General features: G+C 41.3%; 1 protein-coding gene across 4 annotated transcripts in view; it reads right to left on the reverse strand.

The window, feature by feature from the left end:
• The window catches only part of lrch2 (leucine-rich repeats and calponin homology (CH) domain containing 2), a 154,105-nt gene that overhangs the window by 77,465 nt on the left and 50,772 nt on the right, over nucleotides 1–25,868 (reverse strand). For all 4 annotated transcript variants that reach the window (XM_043704469.1, XM_043704470.1, XM_043704471.1 and 1 more), the window contains exons 2-5: nucleotides 18,636–18,780; nucleotides 8,593–8,719; nucleotides 278–383; nucleotides 46–182 (exon numbers count right to left, since the gene is read on the reverse strand). In XM_043704469.1, the coding sequence (XP_043560404.1) occupies nucleotides 46–182; nucleotides 278–383; nucleotides 8,593–8,719; nucleotides 18,636–18,780 (515 nt within the window). The remainder of the gene's footprint in view (nucleotides 1–45; nucleotides 183–277; nucleotides 384–8,592; nucleotides 8,720–18,635; nucleotides 18,781–25,868) is intronic.

Below are 25,868 nucleotides of genomic sequence, written 5' to 3' on the forward strand. Positions count from 1 at the left end.
AACAAACATTAGAAAATGTTTACCTATTTATGCTTTTACACAAACCTGTGCTGGAGGTGACTGCATTGGGTTGTTATCTAATATTATAACCTGAAGGTATCGCAATTTTCTAAAACAGATGGGTATTTCTGAGACCTTATTGCAGGAAAAGTCTAATTTTACCAGAGGAAGTTCTGCCAATTCTGAAAAAAAAAGGAGACAAATATATATGTATGCACATCTCAGCAAATCTATATACCAAAGGGAATACAAAGTAAATAAATGTTTAACTTCTTACCCTCAGGTAACACCTGCAGGTGGTTCCTGCGTATATTTAATTCTCTGAGCGACTGAAGTTTTTCTATTTGATGAGGGAGGATTTGAATTTCATTACAACTAACATCCTGTGAAAATGTAACATACAGAATTCTATTAAGTATACTTCAAATTTGTCTACTTCAGTATGAAAAGTTTAAAACAAAGAATTTTAAATTTCCAGCCTATTCATAATGAAGCATTCACAGCAAGCCAGACCCGCAATTCTAAACCAGGCTAACATGCCCAGTGTTAAATTCAAATTTTAATAAATTATTCAGAAATATGTTTAAATCAACTTGCTATGAGTTAGCACCAGATCAGCATCGCAGCGCAAAGTTCAAACTCTGACAATGATTGCTCATGACAGACAGGTGAGTGTTTCCAATGGGTTTATTCTCACTAAATGTGACAGGGATTTTAGTGATGATCTTCATATATTATCATTTGGACACTCTTACGAATCCTCACGGGCCGTGCATTTATCAGATCTTCACAATGTATATTGCCTGAACAACCATTTAGAAGCAGAAGCAAATTTGGAATGATAAAGACTAGGTGCCCATTCTTTCCAGATTATGTTCAAATTCTGCTCAATGTATTTATTCTCCTCTGTGAGCTCTGCACCTTAGTAACACACCACCAACTTTTATAAACTCATTCCAAGTTCAACAAGCTACATTAGAGTATCTTAAAATGCGCTCCTATTGAACAAAGCTGCATTGACTACAAAGCAAAATAAATTCAGTTAAGAGAATGGCCACAAACAGGAGAGAAATTTACTTTCATGGATAAAGAGAATTGTTTGACACATGCTTTTTCTAAATGTATTGTTTTAACTTTAAAATTTAATCAATTAAAATGTCCAAAATGTTTTAATTAGAGTCATGTTAACACAAAATAGCTGAGTGGCATCTCTCAGTCCGAAATAACAAGTGCAGAAATACTCATCATTTCGCAGCCAACATTTTATTAAGTACAGCTTTTAAATTACATCACTCGATCAAATTATTGAAACCACTCAAGAATATGTGGACTACATCCACACAGCTATATCCACTGGGCGCCTCCTAGCAGAGCGCTTTAGGGAACATCTCCGGGACACCCGCACCAATCAACCACACCGTCCCGTGGCCCAACATTTCAACTCCCCCTCCCACTCTGCCGAGGACATGGAGGTCCTGGGCCTCCTTCACCACCGCTCCCTCACCACCAGACACCTGGAGGAAGAACGCCTCATCTTCCGCCTCGGAACACTTCAACCCCAGGGCATCAATGTGGACTTCAACAGTTTCCTCATTTACCCTTCTCCTACCTCACCCCAGTTCCAAACTTCCAGCTCAGCACTGTCCCCATGACTTGTCCGGACTTGTCCTACCTGCCTATCTCCTTTTCCACCTATCCACTCCACCCTCTCCTCCCTGACCTATCACCTTCATCCCCTCCCCTACAGTACTCTATGCTACTTGCTCCCCACCCCCACCCTCCTCTAGCTTATCTCTCCACGCTCCAGGCTCACTGCCTTTATTCCTGATGAAGGGCTTTTGCCCGAAACGTCGATTTCAAAGCTCCTTGGATGCTGCCTTAACTGCTGTGCTCTTCCAGCACCACTAATCCAGAATCTGGTTTCCAGCATCTGCAGTCATTGTTTTTACCCCTATATCCACACAGTGCATTAATGGAAAAATTCTATTGTTAGGCATTTTGTTACGAACGTTTAAACCTCAGTTGCAAACAGTAGAGGGAAAGCAGCTTAATGAACACAGCTGATTAACTGTTTGTATATGACTGACTGGTGCCTTTTTAAAAAAAAAATGAAACCTGGAAATCAGGAAAAGACGACGACAATTTGGCTCTTCCAGCCTGCTCAGCCATTCAATGTGATCATGGCTGACCTTCTATCCCAACATTATATTCCACTTTCTCGCTATACCCAATTCAGACCCAATCAAACCAATCTCTTCTCATAGTGCTGTCATCCTCCAGTATCAGGGTCTAGATTAGAGTGGTGCTGGAAAAGCACAACAGGTCAGGCAGTATCTGAGGAGCAGGAAAATCGATGTTTCGGGCAAAAGCCCTTCATCAGGAATGTAGGCAGGGAGCCTCCAGGGTGGAGAGATAAATGGGGGGGTGGGGGAGGGGGAGAAGGAGGAGAAGGAGGAGAGGTGGTGGGGCTGGGGAGAAGGTACCTGTTTTGTATCTGTCATGCGCCTACCCACTCTCTCAACTTATCTAAATTACTTTGAAGCCTCCTTGCTTGGAAATGTAACATTACATACACACAGGAACTAGGCCTAAGCACTGATCCTTACATACCCCAGTAGTCACCACCTGCCAACTTATTTCCACCCTGTTTCCTGTCAACCAATTCTCAACATGTCAATATATTGACTCTTATTTTATGTGCTTTAACTTTGCCAATAACCTCTTATAAGGGGTCATATCAAAGTCTTCTAAAAATCCAAATACACCACATCCACTGGTTGTCTGTTAACTAATTCTACTGTTAATGTGTATTAGTACAGTATTAACTAGGCAAAAGCGATTTGTTATGCAATTTTGAGGATTTAAAATATCTTTTCTATAATGGGGAAATGTTAAAGGTACATTATAATAAATCCTTATAAATCAGTGATGAGAGGATATAGATAGTTTCTTCATGGAGACAATATGAATACCCTATCTTTTTACTCTTCTCTATTTTTGATTGTGGATGGAAATGGGAAAAGGACTGTTTTAAAAATCAAAAATTATGGAATAGATTGCTAAACCTCTTAAAAGCAAACTACCAGCACTTGTTGCAAAAACTGTTTACAATGTTGCTGTTCAACCAGTGGAAGGCAGGTTATTGCAAATGCACTGGAACCAACAGGATGTGTACAACATGAGATTTGATCAGCAAACTATAGTTATTTGGTTTGTGAAATGGTTACCAGTTTTTAATGGCAAGGCCTTCTGCCTGCCAACAACTACATGATTGGCTTTAAGGTGGCTGTATAGCTGGAGTGTGAATGATGTAGTCAAAGCCAATGGATCTCTGGAATAGGTGGCAGTATCCTTTTGTCTGCAATGAAAAATAATTACTGCCTGAACAAAGCCAGTTTAATGTTTCCTCACTAATTGCTGCAAGCTGTGTCGTTTAACTGATAGGTCAGAGACTGAAGTCTAATAAGCGGCACGGTGGCACAGTGGATAGCACTGCTGCCTCACAGCACCAGAGACCCGGGTTCAATTCCCGCCTCAGGCGACGGTCTGTGTGGAGTTTGCACGTTCTCCCCGTGTCTGCGTGGGTTTCCTCCGGGTGCTCCGGTTTCCTCCCACAATCCAAAAATGTACAGGTTAGGTGAATTGGCCATGCTAAATTGGCCCTAGTGTTAGGTGAAGAAGTAAATGTCGGGAATAGGTCTGGGTGGGTTGCGCTTCGGCGGGTCGGTGTGGACTTATTGGGCAGACGGGCCTGTTTCCACAATAAGTAATCTAATCTAAGACTTTAAGAACCAATCACTCTGTGCTTCTTGCAAGCTATAGGAACTATCCGAAGAGAATGCGAGGAAGAACAAGTCCTGAAAAGCAAAAAAATCATCTCAAATGAACCTTGTGAACAGGGACCATAGAACTGCCTTCCCAACTTTTCTTCTACCATAAGACCAATTTGTGTGTGCGTGGATGTCTGCACGTGTGTTTAGATGTCACTTTGCAAATGGGATAAGTGTTTTAACTAGTAAGGTGATATGTTGACTGTTCATAGTTGTTCGCTCTGCCTAGAATATATTTATTTGCAATAAAGTCATTCATAAGTACAGAAACCATGCTTTCTGAAAACCTAAGACTAAAAAGATAGGAAAATTTGCGAATTTTAAATATTTTCATGAAATCTTTAAATTTTGCAACAACTCCAGGAATGGTGCAGCTTTATTTCCAGCACACTACCTCAGTGAGGCATAACAATAATCAAAGTTTTATTCACTGATTATAAAAAAAACAGGATTAGTCAGCCTATTGTGCCTGCTCCACCATGCAATAAAATCAGGGCCAACTTGATTGGTGCTTTAACCTCACTTTCCAGACTGCTCCCCCAACCTTTGAAACTTTAAAAATCGCTGTCTAACTAGGCGTCAAAAGTATTCAACAACCAATTATTTCTGAAAGATTCCAAAAACTAACAACCTGCACAAGACACTGCCTTATCTTTGGATTAAATGAGGGAGCACTTATTTTTAAACTCCTTAATTTTGGATTTGTCCACAAAATTAAACACCCTCTCAGCATCTATCCTGTCAAACTCCTTCAGAGCTATTTCTAACAAAAAAAAGTCACTCATTCTCTGTTAAATTCTAATGAGAGTCCTTCCTCCTAACAGAATCATTTCTTGCTAAAATGAACTGCCTTCAATGCAAGCACATCTCTCAAATTAAATAACCAAAACTACAAATTGCAGGCTCATAATACCCTGGTCAACTGTCAGAAAACTTTGCTACTCTTACACTCCATTTTCCCATAAAAAGTACAACAATCCAACTGCCTTCTTAATTATTTGCTATACTTACAAGCTTACATTTTGTGATTCATTACAAAGACACCCAGCAGTACTACAGCAGTCTCTACTTAAATATATTATTTTTCTTGCCTTCCTGTGAAAGCGGGCAACTTGACATTTTCCCAAATATGCTCCATTTGCCAATTTTTGTACACTTATTTTACATAGCTCTATCCCTTTAAAAACTCTTTGTACCTTAGTCGTAACTGATTTCCTATATATCTTTATTGCCAGAAACTGGGATAAAGAATTCACAATAGATGGAATTACAAAAAGATATTGGTAGATTTAAGTGAGTGACATCAGTGTGGCAAATGGATTAATGACAGCCAATAGGAGGTCATTCATTTTTAAACTATTAAAAAAAAGACCCAATGTTATTTATATTATGAAATCTGGAAAAGATTTAGGGGTCCATGTAACAAAGCACTAAAGTGTATCAGTCAAGTACAAAATTATAATCAAAAAAAGTTAATACAATGTGTTAGCCTTCATAATTAGAGGACTGTTATACAAACGGAGCAAAGTCTTGCTGTAGTTCCAGCTAAGGAATTCAGTTCGCAACCTGGTATCAAATGTGATCCTGAAATAAGCTTCTGGCCTTCTATTCATCACTAAAGCTCACTAATTCCATTTCTTAACATCCCCTCATTTTACACATCTCAGCTCATCTGCCCGAGACACTCAATACCTTCATTCCCATGAGATTTGATCATCCCAACACATTCTGGTTAGCCTCCGACATTTTACTTGCCATAATCCTGAGGTCATCCAAAACTTTGCTATCATTCGTTTAGCTCACAACAAGTCCATAAAAACCCTTATTTTTGCTGACACTGGCTCCCAATGAAACAATGTTTTGGCTTTAATATTCTCACTTGTTTGCAAATTCTGCCAGGGAATTACCCTCCCTGTCTCAAATCTTCTCTCATCCACAACCTTCTGAAACATGCATTCCTCAGGTTCTGGCTTCCTGAGCATTCCCATTATTATTTATTCCACCACAACTGGTCATACTTTCAGTTGCTTTGGCTCCAAGCAGTGGAATTTTCTCCATACATCGTTCCCCTGCCTCTTGACCTTCCTCTTTAAGACACTTAAAACCTACATTGGCCAAGCTTTTAGTTACCTGACCTAACAGACCCTTATACTCTGCAAATTTTATTTTAAATTGCTCCCGTGAAGCACCTTGGAACATTTAATTATATAAAAGGCACTATGTAAATATAAATGGTTTACAGGGGTGTAAAGCCCTAGTCCGATCACGCAAGGAGCACTATTTCAGAGTTCTCCAGCACATTCCATCATAAATAGGATATAATGGCCCTCATAGTAGTGCAAGTGCTTTGCCAGAAAGACGCATGCTTTTCGTATGAGCTAAATGGTGGATCATGTATAATGGACTCATCTTAGCAGGTCTTATACATTTATTGGTAAGGTCCTGGAGAGTGTTGCTGAACAAAGAGACCTTGGAGTGCAGTTCATAGCTCCTTGAAAGTGGAGTCTCAGGTAGATAGGTTAGTGAAGGCAGTGTTTGGTATGCCTTCCTTTATTGGTCAGAATATTGAGCACAGGAGTTGGGAAATCATGTTGCAGCTGTACAGGACATTGGTTTGGCCCATTTTGGAATACTGCATGCAATTCTGGTCTCCTTCCTATCGGAAAGATGTTGTGAAACTTGAAAGGGTTCAGAAAAGATTTACAAGGATGTTGCCAGGGTTGGAGGATTTGAGCTATAGGGAGAGGTTGAATAGACTAGGGCTATTTTTCTTGATGCGTCAGACGCTGAGGGGTGACCTTATGGAGGTTTATAAAATCATGAGGGGCATGGATAAGATAAATAGGTAACGTCTTTTCCCTGGGGTGGGGAGTCCAGAACTAGAGGGCATAGGTTTAGGGTGAGAGAGGAAAGATACAAGAGAGACCTGAGGGGCAAATGTTTGATGCAGAGGGTGGTACATGAATGGAATGAGCTGCCAGAGGAAGTGGTGGAGGCTGGTACAATTGCAACATTTAAAAGGCATCTGGATGGGTATATGAATAGGTAGGGTTTGGAGGGATATGGGCCAGGTACTGGCAGGTGGGACTAGATTGGGTTGGGAGATCTGGACGGCATGGACAAGTTGGACCGAAGGCTGTACATCTCTATGACTCCTGCTTTTCCTGTATTTTCAATAATAATGTTCAATTTTAGATGAAGTGTTTGCGTGGGTCTTCAGAGAATTATAATTTTCACTTTCACGCAAAGGCAGCAAAACATTATGGCGAGTGCAGGCAGCTGAGAAAAGCCAGAATGATCAGTACTGGGGACACAATTACAATATGTATTAATGACTTAGCTGAGGGAAGAGAATATACCATTGACGATGACAAAAACAGTTAGGAAAGCAAGTGACAATGATGGCACAAAAGGGTTTGCAGAGGAATGTAAATAGGTTAAACTTGGCAGAAGGGAGTGTAATGCGGGAAAATATGAAGTTACCCAGTTTAGAAGGATAAGTTAAGGAGCTGAATATTATATAATTGGAATATGTAGTACAGAAAGCTGCAGAACATGGGGGTTTGGGGATCTGTACTTAAATTACAAAAAGCTAGTAGACAAGTTATCCAAGAGGATAATGGCATAGGCAAATGGAATTCTGATACTTAGTTCAAAAGGAATGGACTATGAAAATAGGGAAGTCTTGCTAAAACTATACAAGAACTTGCTCCCTATGGGAAATATGGGCCCACCGACAGCACATAGACTCCAGCAGTTCAAGGAGACAGTTCACCGCTATCTTTTCAAGGGCAATCAGGGATGGGCAATAAATGGTGGCCAGCTAGCCAGCAACACCCATACTCCATGGATGAATTTTTAAAAAGATTAAAGTCAGACCACACCTGGAATACTGGGAACAGTTTTAGGCCCCTTAATCTAAAGAGGGATATACTAGCATTGGCATCAGTCCAGAGAAAATTCACAGAGGTTGACTCCAAATATAGAGGGATTGTCTCATAAGAAATCAAACACATTTGGCATGCTCATACTGGAGTTAAGAGTAAGTGGAAACCTTATTGAAATGTACCTGAAACTTAGGGGGCTTGACAGGTTAGATATTGTGAGATTGTTGCTCTTTGTGTAAGAGCCTAAGACCAGAGAACAATCTCAGAGTAAAGGGTTCCCACATAAGACAAATGAGGAGAATTTTTTCTCAGAAAGGAGCAAATGTGGGAATTTTGTTTTTACACAGAACTGTTGGAATAGCATAATTAAGAATAAATATGTCTCAGCCTTGAATAATCAGTAAGACAATCAGGGTAATAGGGATAGGGCAGGAAAGTGAAGTTGAGGTTCATCAGATCAGCCATGATCTCATTGAGTAGCAATGGATAAAATGGCCTACTTATGCTCCTATTCCTTGTCGTCTTAAGGAACATTTTCCACAGACTCATCATCTCAGTTATCTACTGAAGTTGAATCCATGTTTGGCAGGAAATTACCTAAACAAAGGTAAATGATTCCAATAAGGAGTTAATAAAGGAACAAGCAGGACTGCTTGTAGGTTTATGTTTACACTGAGATTCTACAATGTGTCCAAGACTTGAAAAGCTTGGATTAAAATTTTAGTTTATTTTCAATGAGCACAAGTAATTGAAGTTCAAATTCTAGTTATCATCTAAGTCAAAGACACTTGCATTTAAACAGCTGATGCAGGAATATATGTCACATCAATTAATTTACCTATACCAGTAACACAAGCAAGCAGATTTGGACTTACCAATTCCATTAGGTCTTTAAGCTTTCCAATTTCTTCTGGAAGGGATACTAACTTATTGTTGCTTACAACTAAAACTTTAAGTGGAAGATTAAATAAATATTTTGGCAATGTTGATAGAAGATTTCGACTGGAAAAGAAAATCAAATTCAAAACCAAGTAGAATAATAGAACATCTACAAACAAGAAAGGATACAAGCAAATCGGTTTATAGAACTTCTACAAACAAGAAAGGATACAAGCAAATCGGTTTATTGTGGCATAACTGTAAAATACATTGCCAGAAAAGCTCTGTTCCCAACAGGATGGAAATTTATTTTCAAAAAATCTGTATAATTTAACTATCTTGCAAATATTTCACAACAAATACATTTCGATCAATTACCAAAACTTTTAACTCAAAAGCATTGCTACATTAAAAAGTTATTTCAGATCCACAACCCATATCATGTATGGTCATAAATTTAACTTAGATATATCTATAAAATCAAATGCTTTGCTGAGACAGAACTATTGTTATTTACAATGAAATTAACTTTACAATCGATGAACTATTTCTGAAGTCCAGTTGGGTAACCATGACATCTAGATTTCAGAACAAGGTTCTAGAATTAGCTAAAGAATGATCCAACAAGGTGGTGTAACTTGAAGTAGGAAGACAGATCAGAACATACAAGACATGTTGCTCTTGTGTCAATAATGTCAATGTATTTTATGCTCACTTTCAGAAAACAAAATGCCTCAGGTTAATCTCTCATCCAAAAGATAGCATCACCGATAATATTGCATTCTTTACATCCTTTATTCATTCATGGGATGAGGGTGTCGCTGGCTAGGCAGCATTTATCACTCCTGCCTAATTGCCCAAACAGCAGTTAGGAGTCAACCACATTGCTGTGGGTCTGGAGTCACATGTAAGCCAGACCATGTATGAGTAACAGATTTTCTTCCCTGAAGGACAACAGTGTACCACATGGGTTTTTCCAACAATTCCAACAAACAATTAGATTCTGAATTCCAGATTTTTATGTATTGAATTCAAATTCTACCATCTGCTGTGGGAGTATTCAAACAAGTTAAGATCAGCAGATTCTTGGGACCTCCATCGGCAAAGAGCTCCCAAACTCCACACCATTCCAATGTGGAACAATATCACTGCTCTTCACTGACATTGGGTTGAAATCCTGGACCTAAACCCAAGTATTGCAGTGGTTGAAGGCAGCAGCTCACCATTACCTCCCAAGGACATTTAGAGATTGACAACAAATGTTGGCCTAGCCAGACAGATCCACATTTCATGAATGAATAAAAAACATAGAAGTAGAGGGGGAAACACATTATGCAATTTGGATGAAAGGTCACCAACCTGTAAGGTTAACTGTTTCCTGCTTTCAGACTTTGCTCAGCTTTTCCAGCATTTTCTATTTTTATTATGGAATTATGAAGCTTACTAAGTTAACAAAAATCCAACAAGTATCTTTTTCTGCAGTAAAAGGTAAAGTTGCCATAGCCCTCCTAGAGTACAGGACTGCTTTCTTACTCGGTGACGATTTAACCAGAGGGTCACCATGCATCAGCGAAAAGGGAGAGGTTGAGGAGGAGAGTCCTTTATAGTAACTTCAGCAGGTGTGGCTACTGAATCCACGCTGTTGGCATCACACTGCATTACAAATCAGCCATCCAGCCAACTGAGCAAATTATTGTCCTTCTTTATCTGCCATAAATTGCTTTTGTATCCTCATGCCAATGTGCATCGGGGGTGCCAAAATATTTAATAAATAATTTCAACCATTAAATTGGTTACCACCATTGATCAGTGTCTTTTTGTGCTTCAGGTTTGCTTAGAATGCCAATGAAATGATCCTGGGTCAAAAAGTTCAAAACTTGCTCCAAAGTCTGAGCTCAGATTAGGCTACCAGCACAATAGCAAACCTACAGTTTCTGTATATTTTACTGAGCACTTTGAATGAGATATGAAACTGAAACCTTTTCTGCTTCAAATGATGAAAACTGACGCAAACATTTACTAGGAGTCAAAAAATCTCCAGTCAAGGTCCACCCCCAGAACAACGCGAGAATCAAAACTGATCAGATCTTAAAGGATGAAACAAAATGTTGACTTATTCTCATTTTACAAAACAATGGATTTAGAGTCATAGAGATGTACAGCACGGAAACAGACGCTTCGGTCCAACCCATCCATGCCGTCCAAATATCCCAACCCAATCTAGTCCCACCTGCCAGCACCTGGCCCAAACCCTTCCTATTCAAATACCCATCCAAATGCCTTTTAAAATGTACTAGCCTCCTCCACTTCATTTGGCAACTCATTCCAGACACGTATCACCCTGCGAGTGAAACAGTTGCCTCTTAGGTCCCTTTTATATCTTTCCGCTCTCATCCTAAACCTATACCCTCTAGTTCTGGACTCCACCCATCCCAAGGAAAAGACTTTGTCTATTTATCCTATCCATGCCCCTCATGATTTTATAAACCTCTATAAAGGTCACCCCTCAGTCTCCAGGGAAAACAGCCATAACCTATTCAACCTCTCCCTATAGCTCAAATCCTCCAACCCTGGCAACATCCTTGTAAATCTTTTCTGAACCCTTTCAAGTTTCACAACATCTTTCTGATAGGAAGGAGACCAGAATTGCATATAATATTCCAAAAGTGGCCTAACCAATGTCCTTACAGCCGCAACATGACCTCCCAACTCCTGTACTCAATACTCTGACCAATAATGGAAGGCATACCAAATGCCTTCTTCATTATCATATCTACCTGAGACTCCACTTTCAAGGAACTATGAACCTGCACTCCAAGGTCTCTGTTCAGCAACACACCCTAGGACCTTACCATTAAGTGCTGCTAAGATTTGCTTCCCCAAAATGCAGCACCTCACATTTATCTAGGTTAAACTCTATCTGCCATGTCTCAGCCCATTGGCCCATCTGATCAAGATCCCATTGTAATCTAATGTGACCTTCTTGGCTGTGCACTACACCTCCAATTTTGGTGTCATCAGCACACTTACTAATTATACCTCTTACGCTCACATCCAAATCATTTATATACATGATGAAAAGTAGTGGACCTAGCACCAATCCTTGTGGCACTCCACTGGTCACAGGCCTCCAGTCTGAAAAACAACCATCCACCACCACCCTCTGTCTTTGACCTTTGAGCCAGTTCTGGATCCAAATGGCTAGTTCTCCCTGTATTCTGAGAGATCTAACCTTGCTCACCAGTCTCCCATGGGGAACCTTGTCAAATGCCTTATTGAAATCCATATAGATCACATCTACCGATCTCTCATCAATCCTCTTTGTTACTTCTTCAAAAAACTCAATCAAGTTTGTGAGACATGATTTCCCATGCACAAAGCCATGTTGACTATCCCTAATCAGTCCTTGCCTTTCCAAATACATGTATATCCCGTCCCTCAGGATTCCCTCCAACAACTTGCCCACCACCGACGTCAGGCTCACGGGTCTATAGTTCCCTGGCTTGTCCTTATCATCCTTCTTAAACAGTGCCACCACGTTAACCAACCTCCAGTCTTCCGGCACCTCACCTGTGACTATCAATTATCCAAATATCTCAGCAAGAGACCCAGCAATCACTTGCCTAGCTTCCCACAGAGTTTGAGGATACACCTGGTCAGGTTTTGAGGATTTATCCACTTTTATGCGTTTCAAGACAGCCAGCACTTCCTCCTCTGTAATATGGACATTTTCAAGATGTCACTATTTATTTCCCTACATTCTATATCTTCCCTGTCCTTTTCCACAGTAAATACTGATGCAAAATACTTGTTTAGTATCTGCCCAATCTCCTGCAACTCCACACAAAGGCCGCCTTGTTGATCTTTATGGTGTCCTATTCTCTCCCTAGTTACCCTTTTGTCCTTAATGTATTGTAAAAACCCTTTGGATTCTCCTTAATTCTATTTGCCAAAGCTATGTCCCCTTTTTGTCCTCCTGATTTCCCTCTTAAGTATACTCCTACTGCCTTTATACTCTTCTAAGGATTCACTTGATCTATCCTGTCTCTACCTAACATATGCTTCCTTGTTTTTCTGAACCAAACCCTCAATTCTTAAGTCATCCAGCATTTCCTATACCTACTAGCCTTTCCTTTCATCCTGACAGGAATATACTTTCTCTGGACTCTCGTTATCTCATTTCTGAAGGCTTCCCATTTTCCAGCCGTCCCTTTACCTGCAAACATCTGTGTCCAATCAGCTTTTTAGGGTTCTTGCCTAATACCATCAAAATTAGCCTTCCTCCAATTTAGAGCTTCAACTTTTTGATCTGGTCTGCCCTTTTCCATTTCTATTTTAAATCTGCTAGAATTATGGTCGCTGGCCCCAAAGTGCTTCCCAACTGACAGGGAGCCCAGAACTAGAGGGCATAGGTTTAGGGTGAGGGGGGAAAGATATAAAAGAGACCTAACAGGCAACTATTTCACACAGGATGGTACGTGTATGGAATGAGCTGCCAGAGGAAGTGGTGGAGGCTCGGATAATTGCAACATTTAAGAGGCATCTGGATGGGTGTATAAATAGGAAGGGTTTGGAGGGATCTGGGCCGGGTGCGGCAGGTGGAATTAGATTGGGTTGGGATATCTGGTCATCATGGATGGGTTGGACCGAAGGGTTTGTTTCTATGCTGTATGTCTCTATGACTCAGTCATCTGTCCTGCCTTATTTCCCAAGAATAGGTCAAGTTTTGCACATTCTCTAATAGGTACATTGACATACTGAAACAGAAAATTTTCTTGTACACACTTAGATTCCTCTCCATTTAAACTCTTAACACTATGACAGTCCCAGTCGATGTTTGGAAAGTTAAAATCCCCAACCATAACCACCCTATTATTCTTACAGATAACTGAGGTCACCTTACAAATTTGTTTCTCAATTTCACTCTGACTATTAGGGGGTCTATAATACAATCCCAATAAGGTGATCTTACCTTTCTTATTTCTCCTCTCCACCCAAGTAACTTCCCTGGATGTATTTCTAGGAATATCCTCCCTAAATACAGCTGTAATGCTATCCCTTATCAAAAATGCCACTCCCCCTCCTCTCTTGCCTCCCTTTCTATCCTTCCTGTAGCATTTGTATCCTGGAACATTAAGCTGCCAGTCCTGTCCATCCCTGAGCCATGTTTCTGCAATTGCTATGATGTTGCAGTCCCATGCGCCTAACCATGCCGTGTGTTCATCTGCCTTCCCAGTTAGGCCACCTGCACTGAAATAAATGCAGTTTAATTTATCAGTCTTACCTTGTTTTCTGCTTTGTCCCTGCCTGCCCTGACTGCTAGACTCACCTTTGTTCTCAACTGTAGCAGTCTCAGATTAAAATCTTGCCTCACTATTAAAATCTTGCCCCCCCCCACCCCCCCGACTACTAGTGTAAATCCTCCCGAGCAGCTCCAGCACATCTCCCTGCAAGGCCAGTATATTAGTTCCCTTCTAATTTAGGTGCAATCTGTCCTTCTTGTACAGGTCACTTCTTACCCCAAACAGCTTCTAATGATCCAAAAATGTGAATCCTTCTTCAATTCACCAGCTCCTTAGCCATGCATTCATCTGCTCTATCCTCCTATTCCTGCCCTCACTAACTCGTAGCACTGGGAGTAACCTCACTAACTCGTAGCACTGGGAGTAATCCAGATATTACTACTCTCTAGGACCTCCTTTTTAAACTCCTGCCTAACTCTCTGTAATCTCCCTTCAGAAGCTCAACCTTTTCCCTTCCTATGTCATTGGTTCCAATGTGTACAACGACCTCCTGCTGGTCCGTCTCCCCCTTGAGAACATACTTCACCCTCTCTGAGGCATCCATTATTCTGGCACCAGAGAAGCAACACCATTCTGATTTTTTGCCTCTGACTACAGAAATGTCCGTCTGTACCTCTGACTAGAGAGTCCCCTAACACAGTCGATCACTTGGAACCCTACGTACCTCTTATTACATTAGAGCTAGTCTTAATACCAGAAACTTGGCTGTTCGTGTTACATACCCCTGAGTGTCCATCACCACCTACATTTTCCAAAACAGCATACTTGTTTGAAACAGGGATAGCTACATAAGACTCCTGCACTACCTCTCTTACCTTTCCTGGCTTTAACACATCTATGTGACTGTACCTGAGACTCCTCCCCCTGCCCCCCCCCCTTCCTATAAATGCCATCCATCACATCCCCCTTGCTGTTGTAAATTCCTCATTACCTCTAACTGCGTCTCCAACCAATCCATTCGATCTGACAGGATTCACAACCAACGACATGTATTGCAGAGACAATTCTCTAACCCGTAAACTCTCCATAAGCTCCCACATCTGACAATAAGAGCATATGACTCTACTAAAGGCCATTTTTGCTTCTTGCAATCTACAGACCCAGAAAATAGCACTGTCTTATTCCTCTACAAAACACTGCTCCAAGTTAAATTAATACTTATGACTTATATTTTAAGTTTAATCAAGAGATATAAATCAATAAAACATATAATCAAGAAAGAACCTACTCTACTCACTACTGCAGACTTATTTTAAAGACCTTTCTCAAACAGGACCCTCCAAGATCAGTGTGAAATTCACTGTTTTTTAATTTTTCCAGACGCATTCCGATGTCCAGCAATACATGAATTTCAAACAGCAAAGACAGTAATTGTGCAGGTCCACTGCATTGTCAGTTTCTTTCTCTCTCTCTCCTGCACTGACCTCACCATATGCTTCCTTTGTCTGTATCTCCACCTTTTAAAACTGCTGCTCCTCTAACTTTTTTTCCTCCAAAGTTCCAAAACGATGCAACAGCGTATAAAACAGTAATTGCTGCTCCTGGAATTTGAGGAAATCACCTCCAAACCTAAAAGACCTCAATAAAGGAGCAGCTGTTCCAACCAGAAATTTTTCCCATCCTCCATCTTGGATTACCCAGAATCCCTAATCAGTCACTGCTTTTCCAAATGCATGTAAATTACCTCAGAATCCCCCCTACAACTTGCCCACCACTGATATCAGGTTCAAACCTATAGTTCCCTGTTTTTCCTTACCACCTTTCTTAAATAATGGCATCACATTAACCAACCTCCAGTCTTCCAGCATCTTACCTGTGGCTATCGATGATACACAAATCTCAGCAGGGGCCCAGCAATCACTTTCCCCGCTTCCTACGTAATTCTTGGGTACACATGATCCAGTCCCAGGGATTTATCCACCTTTATGCATTTTAAGATATCCAACACCACCACCTCTGTAATATGGACACTTTTCAAGATATTGCTATTTATTCCCCCAAATTCTCAAGCTTTTATATTCTTCTTCACAGTAAACACTGATGCAAAATACTTGTTTACTATCTCACCCATCTCCTGCAGTTCCACAACAGGCAGTCTTGCTAATCTTTAAGGTGCGAGTGTGGGGTGCTGGAGAGGCATGGCGGGTCGGGCAGCGTCAGAGTAGGGGGTTGACGTTTTGGGCGAGGGCCCTTCATCAGGATTCCTGGTGGGGGGGCTTGTGCCTGAGGTGTCCATTCTCCTGCTCCTCGGATGTTTTTCCATCACCACACACTCAACTCTGATCTCCAGCATCTGCAGTCCTCACTTCCTCCTAATCAGTAAGGGGTCCTATTCTCTCCCTTGTTATCCTTTTGCCCTTAATGTATTTGTAGAAGCCCTGTGGATTCTCCTTAACCCTATTTGCCAAAGGTATCTCATGTCCCTTTTTTGTCCTCCAGATTACCCTCGAGTTATTATTAAAAGAATGAAGGACAGATAATTCAGTTTCCATATTAAGATTTTTTTCTCACCTCCCTTTTTAATTCTCGCTGTGAGTACTTGGTGCCGTATTGGTCTTGTCACTGGATTAGTAATCCAAAGGCCTAACATTGCTCCAAATCCCACCATAGCAGTTGGTGACTGAAATTTCAATTCCAATGAAATAAATTGATTGAATAGAAGTCCTGAACGGAAAGCTAGTTTTTAGTTTCATGGGACCATTCTCATTTAGTAGATCCGTGCTGTCGTCACCTGGTCAGACCTATAATGTGACTCTCGACTTTTCAGACCACTATTTATCTTCTGAAATGGTCAAGCAAACTACCCAGGTTTAGCAAAATGTTACAGAAGAGTCAAAAAGGATTAATGCTGGACAGACTACTTATTAATGCATCAGAAGCAATTGTGGAAAACTCGGCCTTGTCAACCTTGCAAAGTATTCCTTATTGACATTTGGGGATTTGCTCCAAAATTGGAAGAACTGCCTCTCAGACTACTCAAACAACAACCAGACGCAGTCTGGATAACCATAAGGCATTGTGGTCCATCACAGGTAGCAACCTCAATATATGAACGCGTGGCTCAGCATATCCCTTGCACTGCCGTTCCCATCAGCCCAGGAGATCAACCCTGCTTCAATGAAGAGTGCAGGGCAAGATACCAGGAGTAACACCAGACATTCCTAGAAATGTGTCAGTCTGGTGAAGCCAAGACATATTACAACTTGCATGTCAAACAGGCTATAGACAGCTAAGTGATTCAAACAGATCATATCAAAGCTATCTGGTTCCTGCACATTTGATCCTGAATGGAGATGGACAATGAAAGAATTCACAGGAAAAGGAAGCTGCACAGATATCATGATCAGTGATATGGTGGCCTAGCCCACCAGCGCTGTAGACAAGCCAGAAGCATTGCAGCTATCATCAGCTAGACTTGTAGAGTTTTGCTCTTGTCCTGAGGTTTCCAGAATCACAGATGTCAATCGTAAGCCAATTTAATTCTCACCATATATTATCAAGAAACAGCTGAAAGTATTGGATACTTTGAAAGCTGCGGTCCTGGCAACATAACAGCAAGTTGTGCTTCAGGATGAGTTGAGCTTCTTGTTAAGCTACTTCAGTATGGCTACAAAACTGTTGCCTACTTGGTGATGTAGAATATTGCCAGGTATATCCTGTTCATAGAAAGCAGAGTAAATCCAATGTAGACAATTAATATCTTATCAGTTTCCTCTCAGTCATCAGCAAAATGATGAAAGCTGGCATCGACTGTGCTGTCAAATGGCTCTTGCACTTCAATAATCTGCTCACATGATGCTCAGTTTGGCTTCTATCAGAACCATCCAGCTCTTGACCTCATCACAGCCTTGGTCCCAATAGGGACAAAAGAACTGAACCCTAGAGCTGAAGTGAGTGTGATTGCAGGATAGCATTTGATCAAATGTGGTAACAAACTTAATCCTCTGTCACTGAATGAACAGTCCAGAGTCCATGCTAATTTTTTTTTGGATATGGATTTGAATTTCGCCATGGCATTTTGATAAATTTGAGTTCAATAAATATTTGGAATTATTTTAAACTACTATTCCACTGATAACCATTGACAGTTTTGTAGAATCCCATCTGGTTCATTGGTGTCCTTTTGGGGAAGCAAATCTGCCATCTGGCTTGATCTGGTCAACATGTGATTCCACACTCTCAATAATGTGATTAACTCTTAAGTACCCTTTGAAATGGGCTATAAAACTACAACAAAGTATTTTTTAAAAAAGGAATGAAACTGGATGGACCACACAGCATCTGCTTTGGCAGCAGAAGCATTGATAGCAGATACAGCCGTCTTGATTCTGTGAAGTCTTCCTTACCAACATCTGGGAGCTTGTCAAAATTAGGAGCGCTGTCCTACAGACTAGTAAAACAAACACCTCATGGTCATATTCATAGAATTTCACAGACACTGATAACACAACTACCACCATCCCTGGGTTTCATGTCTCACTGGCAGGTCAGACCCACTAGAATTGACAGCGCACTGGTATATGGTTAGAAAGTAAATTCACTGGGAGTACTCAACATTGACTCCAGATTCCATGAAATCCTATGGCATCAAGTCAAACATAGATAAAGAAACCACCTGCTAGTTACCACCTTTGCATTCCCGTCAGCTAATGGATTTAATAACCTCTGTTATCTGAGGAGTTCATTCTAAGTTCTACCCTTGCATAACAACTCATGACAGGCAGTTAAGGACTTACCTAATATTTAAGAAAGTTAACATTTGCAGATTAACAACAGCTTCTGGAATGCATTTGATGCAATTGTGATACAAATGTAATGTCTCCAATGGCGCAAACAAGCAAACTTCTTGTGGAAGTTCAATTAATCTGTTCTTTGAGAGATCTGGAAAAAAAAAAGTGATGTATGTACAGTTTCAAGCTTAGAATTCAGGTCAATGATAATTACATTTACAAGCAGGCATAATTTGTAAGGCACCTTAGAAATACGAGTTACACAATATCTTGAACTGTTAATAACAATTTTATTTGGTGTTTAAACATAAGCAAAATGTGTGAGAATTCATGATCAAAAAAGGCAGTTAGAATATTCCAAGCACAGTTATTGCTAAATTATCCATTTTCTACCTCAGAACTTTAGGACAGAATAACATTGAAATCACCCTCATTTCAATGGAAATGCTAGAAACCAAATAACAAAAATCAAAACTAGCTGAACGGATCCATTGCACTAAATATACATAAACTGAGATAATTCCAAAATTAATTATGCATAAACATTGAACTATCCAAAAAAACACATTGCTTAGTGGTTAGTCACTCACATAAGGCAGAATCTAAGAGGATGTATTCAGGAATCCTTAGAGAGAAAGTAGAAAATTGCAGGGGTTCTAAAAATATGTATTGTGGATAACCTCTGGTGTTAGGGTATTGTGGAATGTGCCATTAAATACAACTGAATTCAAGCCAAAGCCTTCTTTAAAGAAGGGATTTGATGGCACATCAAAGACAGACTTCGATATTTAACTCAAATATGGTGTACTGTGTTTTGTGGAGTGCAGTCCATCAAGAAGCAAAGGGAAACCTTTCTAGGATAAATTCACACAATTCATCTTTATGAAGGTACATGGTCTCTATTGCCCACTAAAGTAAACTTAGAAGTGAAGCATCCAGCAGAACTGAAACGTAAGCTACAGTTGTCTCGCTTGTGATTTCAATCATTTGAAATGCTTATAACAAGACCTGTTCAGAATAGATTCGGCCATTCAGAAATCTGTACAGTTTAGCTTTGGTGTTTAAACATGTTTGACAGTTAAAGAGAACCGACAGAATTTGAACTTGTCTGAACTGGCATTCCAAAACCCAAGATCCATTAGTGAGTTAGAAATTGAACCAAACTGATTATTAACACACTTATTACTACAATTGAAATAGAATGAATGCAGTGACCTGCCATTTAATCTCTCCTGCCTTTCACTCTCAAGAGTCATTCCAATTGCTTCTGTCTCCACTATTGCTCTCCACTTCCTCCATACTACTCCAACATTAGATATCACATGACAAAAAAATGGTGGAGAAAGAAAGTAAGACACTCAGAGCAATTACAATAAGGGACCAAACAGACACTATCAAGGGACTTGATGCGAAAGATTTATTTGCTATGCCAAAGTGGTGGTGGGATGAAGTATTCAGGAGGGGCAATAAATATGTACTTATCAGGGCATTCTTGGCTGTTCAATGTATTCAATTTGGCATATTACTGGCTTCAGCAGGTCTTGTTTGTGTCTTCCCCTCTTAGTTATGCTTTTGCTTCTCATTCGCCCATAACATGTGGGTATTGCCGGCTGGGCCAATATTTATTGCCAATGTTCAATTGTCCACAAAGTCGTGATGGTGAGCCTGCATATTGAACTATTACAGTACTTGGGTATAGGTAAACTCACACATTGCTGTTAGTAAGCGAGCTCCAGGGTGGATATTTGTCATCTTCAGGGATAAGGAGGTCATAAAGGATGGATGATGAATGTAATTAAATGTGGAAAAGAAGAAAATAGGCAATTGAAGTTTTGGCAAGTTCGAGCTTTTGAATATAAGAACACTGAGTTTTCTAGGAAGAAAATTAGAACATAGAGCACAGTACAGGCCCTTTGGCCCACGATGTTGTGCCAAACATTTATCTTCACCTCAGAGGAACCAAACATACACACCCCTCAATTTACTACCATCCATGCGCTTGTCCAGCAGTCGCTCAAATGTCCCTGACTCTACCACCACCACTGGCAGTGCATTCCACGCACCCACCACTCTCCACGTAAAGAACATATCTTTGACATCCCCCCCCATACACTCCTCCAATTACCTTAAAATTATGACCCCACATGAGAGTCATTTCTGCCCTGGGGCTATCTACTCTACCTATGCCTCTCATTACCTTGTACACTTTTATAAAGTCACCACTCTTCCTTCTCTCCAATGTGAAAAGCCCGAGATCATTCAACCTCTCTTCATAAGACATGCCCTTCAATCCAGGCAATATCCTGGTAAGTCTCCTCTGCATCCTTTCTAAAGCATCTACATCCTTGATGTAGGCGACCAAATCTGAACACAATATTCCAAGTGTGGGCTAACCAGGGTTTTATAGAGCTGCGACAAAACCTCACTGCTCTTGAACTCAATCCCCGTTAAATGAAAGCCAAAACACAATACACCTTAACAACCCTATCAACTTGGCAGGCACATTTGAGGGGTCTATGTACATGGACCCTAAGATCCCGCTGTTCCTTCACACTACCAAGAATCTTGTCTTTAACGCTGTATCCAGCATTCGAATTCAACCTTCTGAAATGAATCACTTCATATTTATTCAGGTTGAACTCAATCTGCCACTTCTCAGCCCAGCTCTGCATCCTGTCAATACCTGTTGTAGCCTGCAACAGCTCTCGATACTACCTACAACACCACTGACCGTTGTGTTATCGGCAAATTTACTAACCCACCCCTCCACTTTATCAGCCAAGTTATTTATAAAAACTACAGAGCAGAGGCCCAAGAACAGATCCCGGTGGGACACCACTAGTCACCGACCTCCAGGCAGAATACGTTTCATCCACTACCACTCGCTGTCTTCTTTCAGCCAGCCAATTCTGGATCCGGCCTGTTAAATTTCCCTGTATCCCATACTCCTAACATTCTGAATCAGCCTACTGTGGGGAACCTTATCAAATGCCTTACTGAAATCCATATACACCACATTGACTGCTCGTTCTTCTTCAACTTGTCTCGGCACATCCTCAAGAACTCAGTAAGGCTTGTGAGGCATGACCTGCCCCTCACAAAGCCATGCTATGTTTATCCAAATAGTCATAAATCCTATCTCTTAGAATCCTTTCCAGTACCTTGCTTGTCACATATGTAAGACTGACTAGTCTGCAATTCTCAGCAATTTTCCTATTCACTTTCTTGAACAAACTAACACCATTTGCCTCCCTCCCATCATCTGATACTACTCCCGTGGAGAGTGAGAATGCAAAGACTATCACCAGAGGGGCGGCAATCTCACTCCTCGCTTCCCGTAGTAACCTTGGATACATCTGGTCTGACTGATAGGGGAAGCAACAGTTAAAAGTTTTGCTGAAACAACGACGTACCATAAATTTTAAAACGTGTGTTTGTGTCTGCACAAGCTTGAAGGCTGCAACTGGGGCTTGGGCTACTTCCTCTATTCAATGATGCATTGTTAACTGCACTGCTTATCTGTTTATGACTCGTGTGAAAAGTATGGGTTGAGAGATATGAGGGTTATCAACTGTACTACTTTTATGCTATCCACAGAGGTCCGATGAGAGTCCATCAAGTGAAAGCTTGACTGTTAGTCTGGTGTCGACTCTGGACCTCTCGCCGGTAAGCTAAAATAAAGAGGTTAATGAAACTTGTGTGGAGTCCGGAACTTTTTGAGTCAACATTTTGGTGCCATGACTCAGATTCCAACAAAGGGAATGTTTCTCTGGGCTGAATTAGTGACAGAGAGTTTAAATCCAACATAATAGAGTGGTAGGGTGCCCCGAGGGATTTTACCTCAGACCACTCCTAGTGTTTGGACAGATGATCTGCCACTTGCCCAGTGAGTTTAGTTTAGTTTACATTACAGTGTGGAAACAGGCCCTTCGGCCCAACAAGTCCACACCGACCTGCCGAAGCGCAACCCACCCATACCCCTACATTTACCCCTTACCTAACACTACAGGCAATTTAGCATGACCAATTCACCTGACCTGCACATCTTTGGACTGTGGGAGGAAACCAGAGCACCCGGAGGAAACCCATGCAGACACGGGGAGAACGTGCAAACTCCACACAGTCAGTCGCCTGAGGCGGGAATTGAACCCGGGTCTCAGGCGCTGTGAGGCAGCAATGCTAACCACTGTGCCACCGTGCCGCCCACGAGGCTGGTACCTTGAAGAGATCAAATGAACCACCTGAACCAAGATTATGAAGGATTATTTTTAACGATGTTGCTCTTGGTTGCTGTGGGGTGAACATTGGTTATTCTGTATTGTTCCTGAGACAGAGTCGGGACTGGGGATCCCAGTAAGGGAAGTGGTTGCCACTACCTGATGGATTCAATTTACAGAGCTACCTCCTTTAAATATGGCTGGTTGAAATTATGATATCATAGGAAGAGGAGGGAAGACTCTGTAAATTTCTCACCTCTGCAGTATTGTTTATAGTAGAACAAGGAAGTATAATGGGACAATCCCCTGATATAACTGGAAAGGGGACTCCCCTTCAGAGTATGCGCGAAAGCATACCTGATTGGGAAAGTGATTTACAGAAATTAAGTGCTGGACTTAACAAATGAGTAGGGGACAAACATCGGACCCCTGGGTGGGACCTAGGATGTAGCCTCTTGTGAACAGGCAGTTAACCTAGTTTGGAAAAAACATTATGGGAAGAAGTGGAAATCATTGCTTAAAGAATGGAAGGATAAAGTCTATAGTAAATAGAAAAACACCTTATTGGTTAGTTGGAGGAATAATGCATGAAATAAAAGGATAAGTGTATGTACAGCGGATGGAACTCCCAAAAGCTAGGAGATGTTAAAAGCAGAGTGCAAATGGGTAGACAGAAGGCAAGAAAGGGAACAGGACAAACAGTGTAAAGACACCAAGTCTGAGAAAGATAGACAGGAAGGGTTAAAGCAGCAGCACTGTAAAAAGAGTCTAAGTTCCACTTGGGATCCCAAGCCTACGTCTGGCATACCACCCGTTTGATGAGGGAAAGGATACCGATAGAGATGAGGAATGGGATGTTATCAGAGATTGCCAGTACCTCCCGTAGACTCGCCTACGGAACAGATAAAGGCAATGAGCGGGTAGATGCTGCTGCCAAGCAGATAGCCTTACACCCCATGAAGAAGGGCTCATGCTCGAAACGTCGATTCTCTCCTACTCCTTGGATGCTGCCTGATCTGCTGCGCTTTTCCAGCAACACATTTTCAGCTTACACCCCATGATGCTGACTCCAATGGATTCCCAGCAAAACCTGGTTAAAAACAGTATATGGACAGGTATACCAAACATAGGCGAGATACAGAAATTAGTGGGATGCCTCTGCTGAGGAACACAAATTATGGACTCCAATGGAGTGCTACCTCAACCCTCAAACAAGCAATGGGTGACCTCTGCGAGACACATGCGTTCCTTCTTTGCTCCTACCAATCTTAGTTGATTATGTGCAAAATTCTACTCACTTGGACAAGAGGAGAATGGTTTATACTTTATTTACAAACCTGGTGGCACCCAGATTTCCAGAAAGCAGCTGAAAAACAAGCTAAAGCATGGTTAATTTGTAAATAGGTAAATGCTGAAAGAAGGATGCCCTGTGGTTCTGGAACCACCCCCTTGCCCGGTTGGCCTTTTGCTTGTCTACAACTTGATTTTATAGAATTACCTGGAGTACACTGTTGTAAGTATTGTTTATTAATAGAAGATGTATTTAGTAGATGGATTGAAGCAATCCCAATCACAGATAATACTGCTACAATAGTGGTAAAAATAGTGTTGAGGAAAATGATTCCCCACTATGGACTTCCAGAAACTATAAGCTCAGACAACGTACCATACTTCACAGCTAGAATAAACGTGGAGATCTGCAAAGAGCTGGCTATAAAGCAACAGTTCCACTACATTCACCATCCAAAGGTAGCTGGGATGGTGGAACGAGCAAATGGCACTCTAAAGAATAAGTGGGTCAAGTTAACATGGGAGACAGGACTAAACTGGTTAAGGTCCTGCTTTTGGTGCTATTCCATATGAGATTACCCCCTCAGGTATAACAAGTTTACGTCTTGCTGATATTGTCTCTGGGAAGCCCAACTGGACCCCATGGGGACCAGGGTTAGTCCGACCTCTCCTTCCTGAAAGACTAGATATGCACACACTGCCGGAGGAAGTGGGAGAATATCTGCATTAGTTAACCAAAACTCTCCAAACTTCACATTCACAGGTACGCCAAGCCCATTGAGAGGGTGACAATCTGTCTCAAGGAGACTACCCTACTGTAGAACCTGAAGATCTTGTCCTGATTAAGAACTGGGACTGGGAAAAGTTGAAACCAAGATGGAAAGGACCATTTCAAGTGTTGCTGACCACCCCTACGGCTGTGTAAGTGCAAGAACGACCTCGCTGTATCCATAGATAATTGTGACTTTGGTGACTTTGGGGGGGGTTTTTACTCTGAGTACAGAAGGATTTCAGACTAATACCGTTCGGTCCCTCTGTCATACATATGCCAAACAGGTAGATCAAGGAGCGTGTTGGATATGTGCTGAGATTCCCCAGCAAGGTAAGTCCATAATTCCCATGTCTGTTGTCCCCCTCAATGCCAGGTGAAATAACTTCAGTAAAAACCTTTGCGGCATCCACCAATGGAGTGTGGTCAACTGCTCACGAAATCAACACAGTACCGTGTTGTTATGAAGGGTATAGCTCAAGAAAAGCCCCCTCAGATCCCGAGGAGTTAGTGACCGCCTTAATAGTAGTCCCTTCTGAAAGATCCGGTGAATGCTACCTGCTAGTGTAGCTATAATAAGAGTGCACCCCATGATGTGGGCTACAGTTCCTGTGTAAGGAATCAAAGTATTTCGCTTCCACAGCCTCAAAACAGAACCTCTCGGGTGTGCAGGAACCAGGCCTACAGCAAGGAACATCCTCTTTGGGGTTGACAACAAAGGGGAATACCTGAATGGAAAAGGTTCTGAATGATCCTTTCTCCCCTCTTATGGAACTGTCCAGACTTCCAGGGAAATAATTAATTTACTGGCTGTCCTGGAGGAACTAAGTAACATTACAGTGGGGGCATTGACTGAAACTCAGATGCAGGTAACTGAGTTATTTGCTGAAATGGTTGCCTCTATATTGGGGAGACAGGCCGCCTACTTGCGGAACGGTTCAGAGAACACCTCTGGGACACCCG

Source organism: Chiloscyllium plagiosum, chromosome 15 (assembly GCF_004010195.1).
Source record: "Chiloscyllium plagiosum isolate BGI_BamShark_2017 chromosome 15, ASM401019v2, whole genome shotgun sequence".
Lineage (NCBI taxonomy): Eukaryota > Metazoa > Chordata > Chondrichthyes > Orectolobiformes > Hemiscylliidae > Chiloscyllium > Chiloscyllium plagiosum.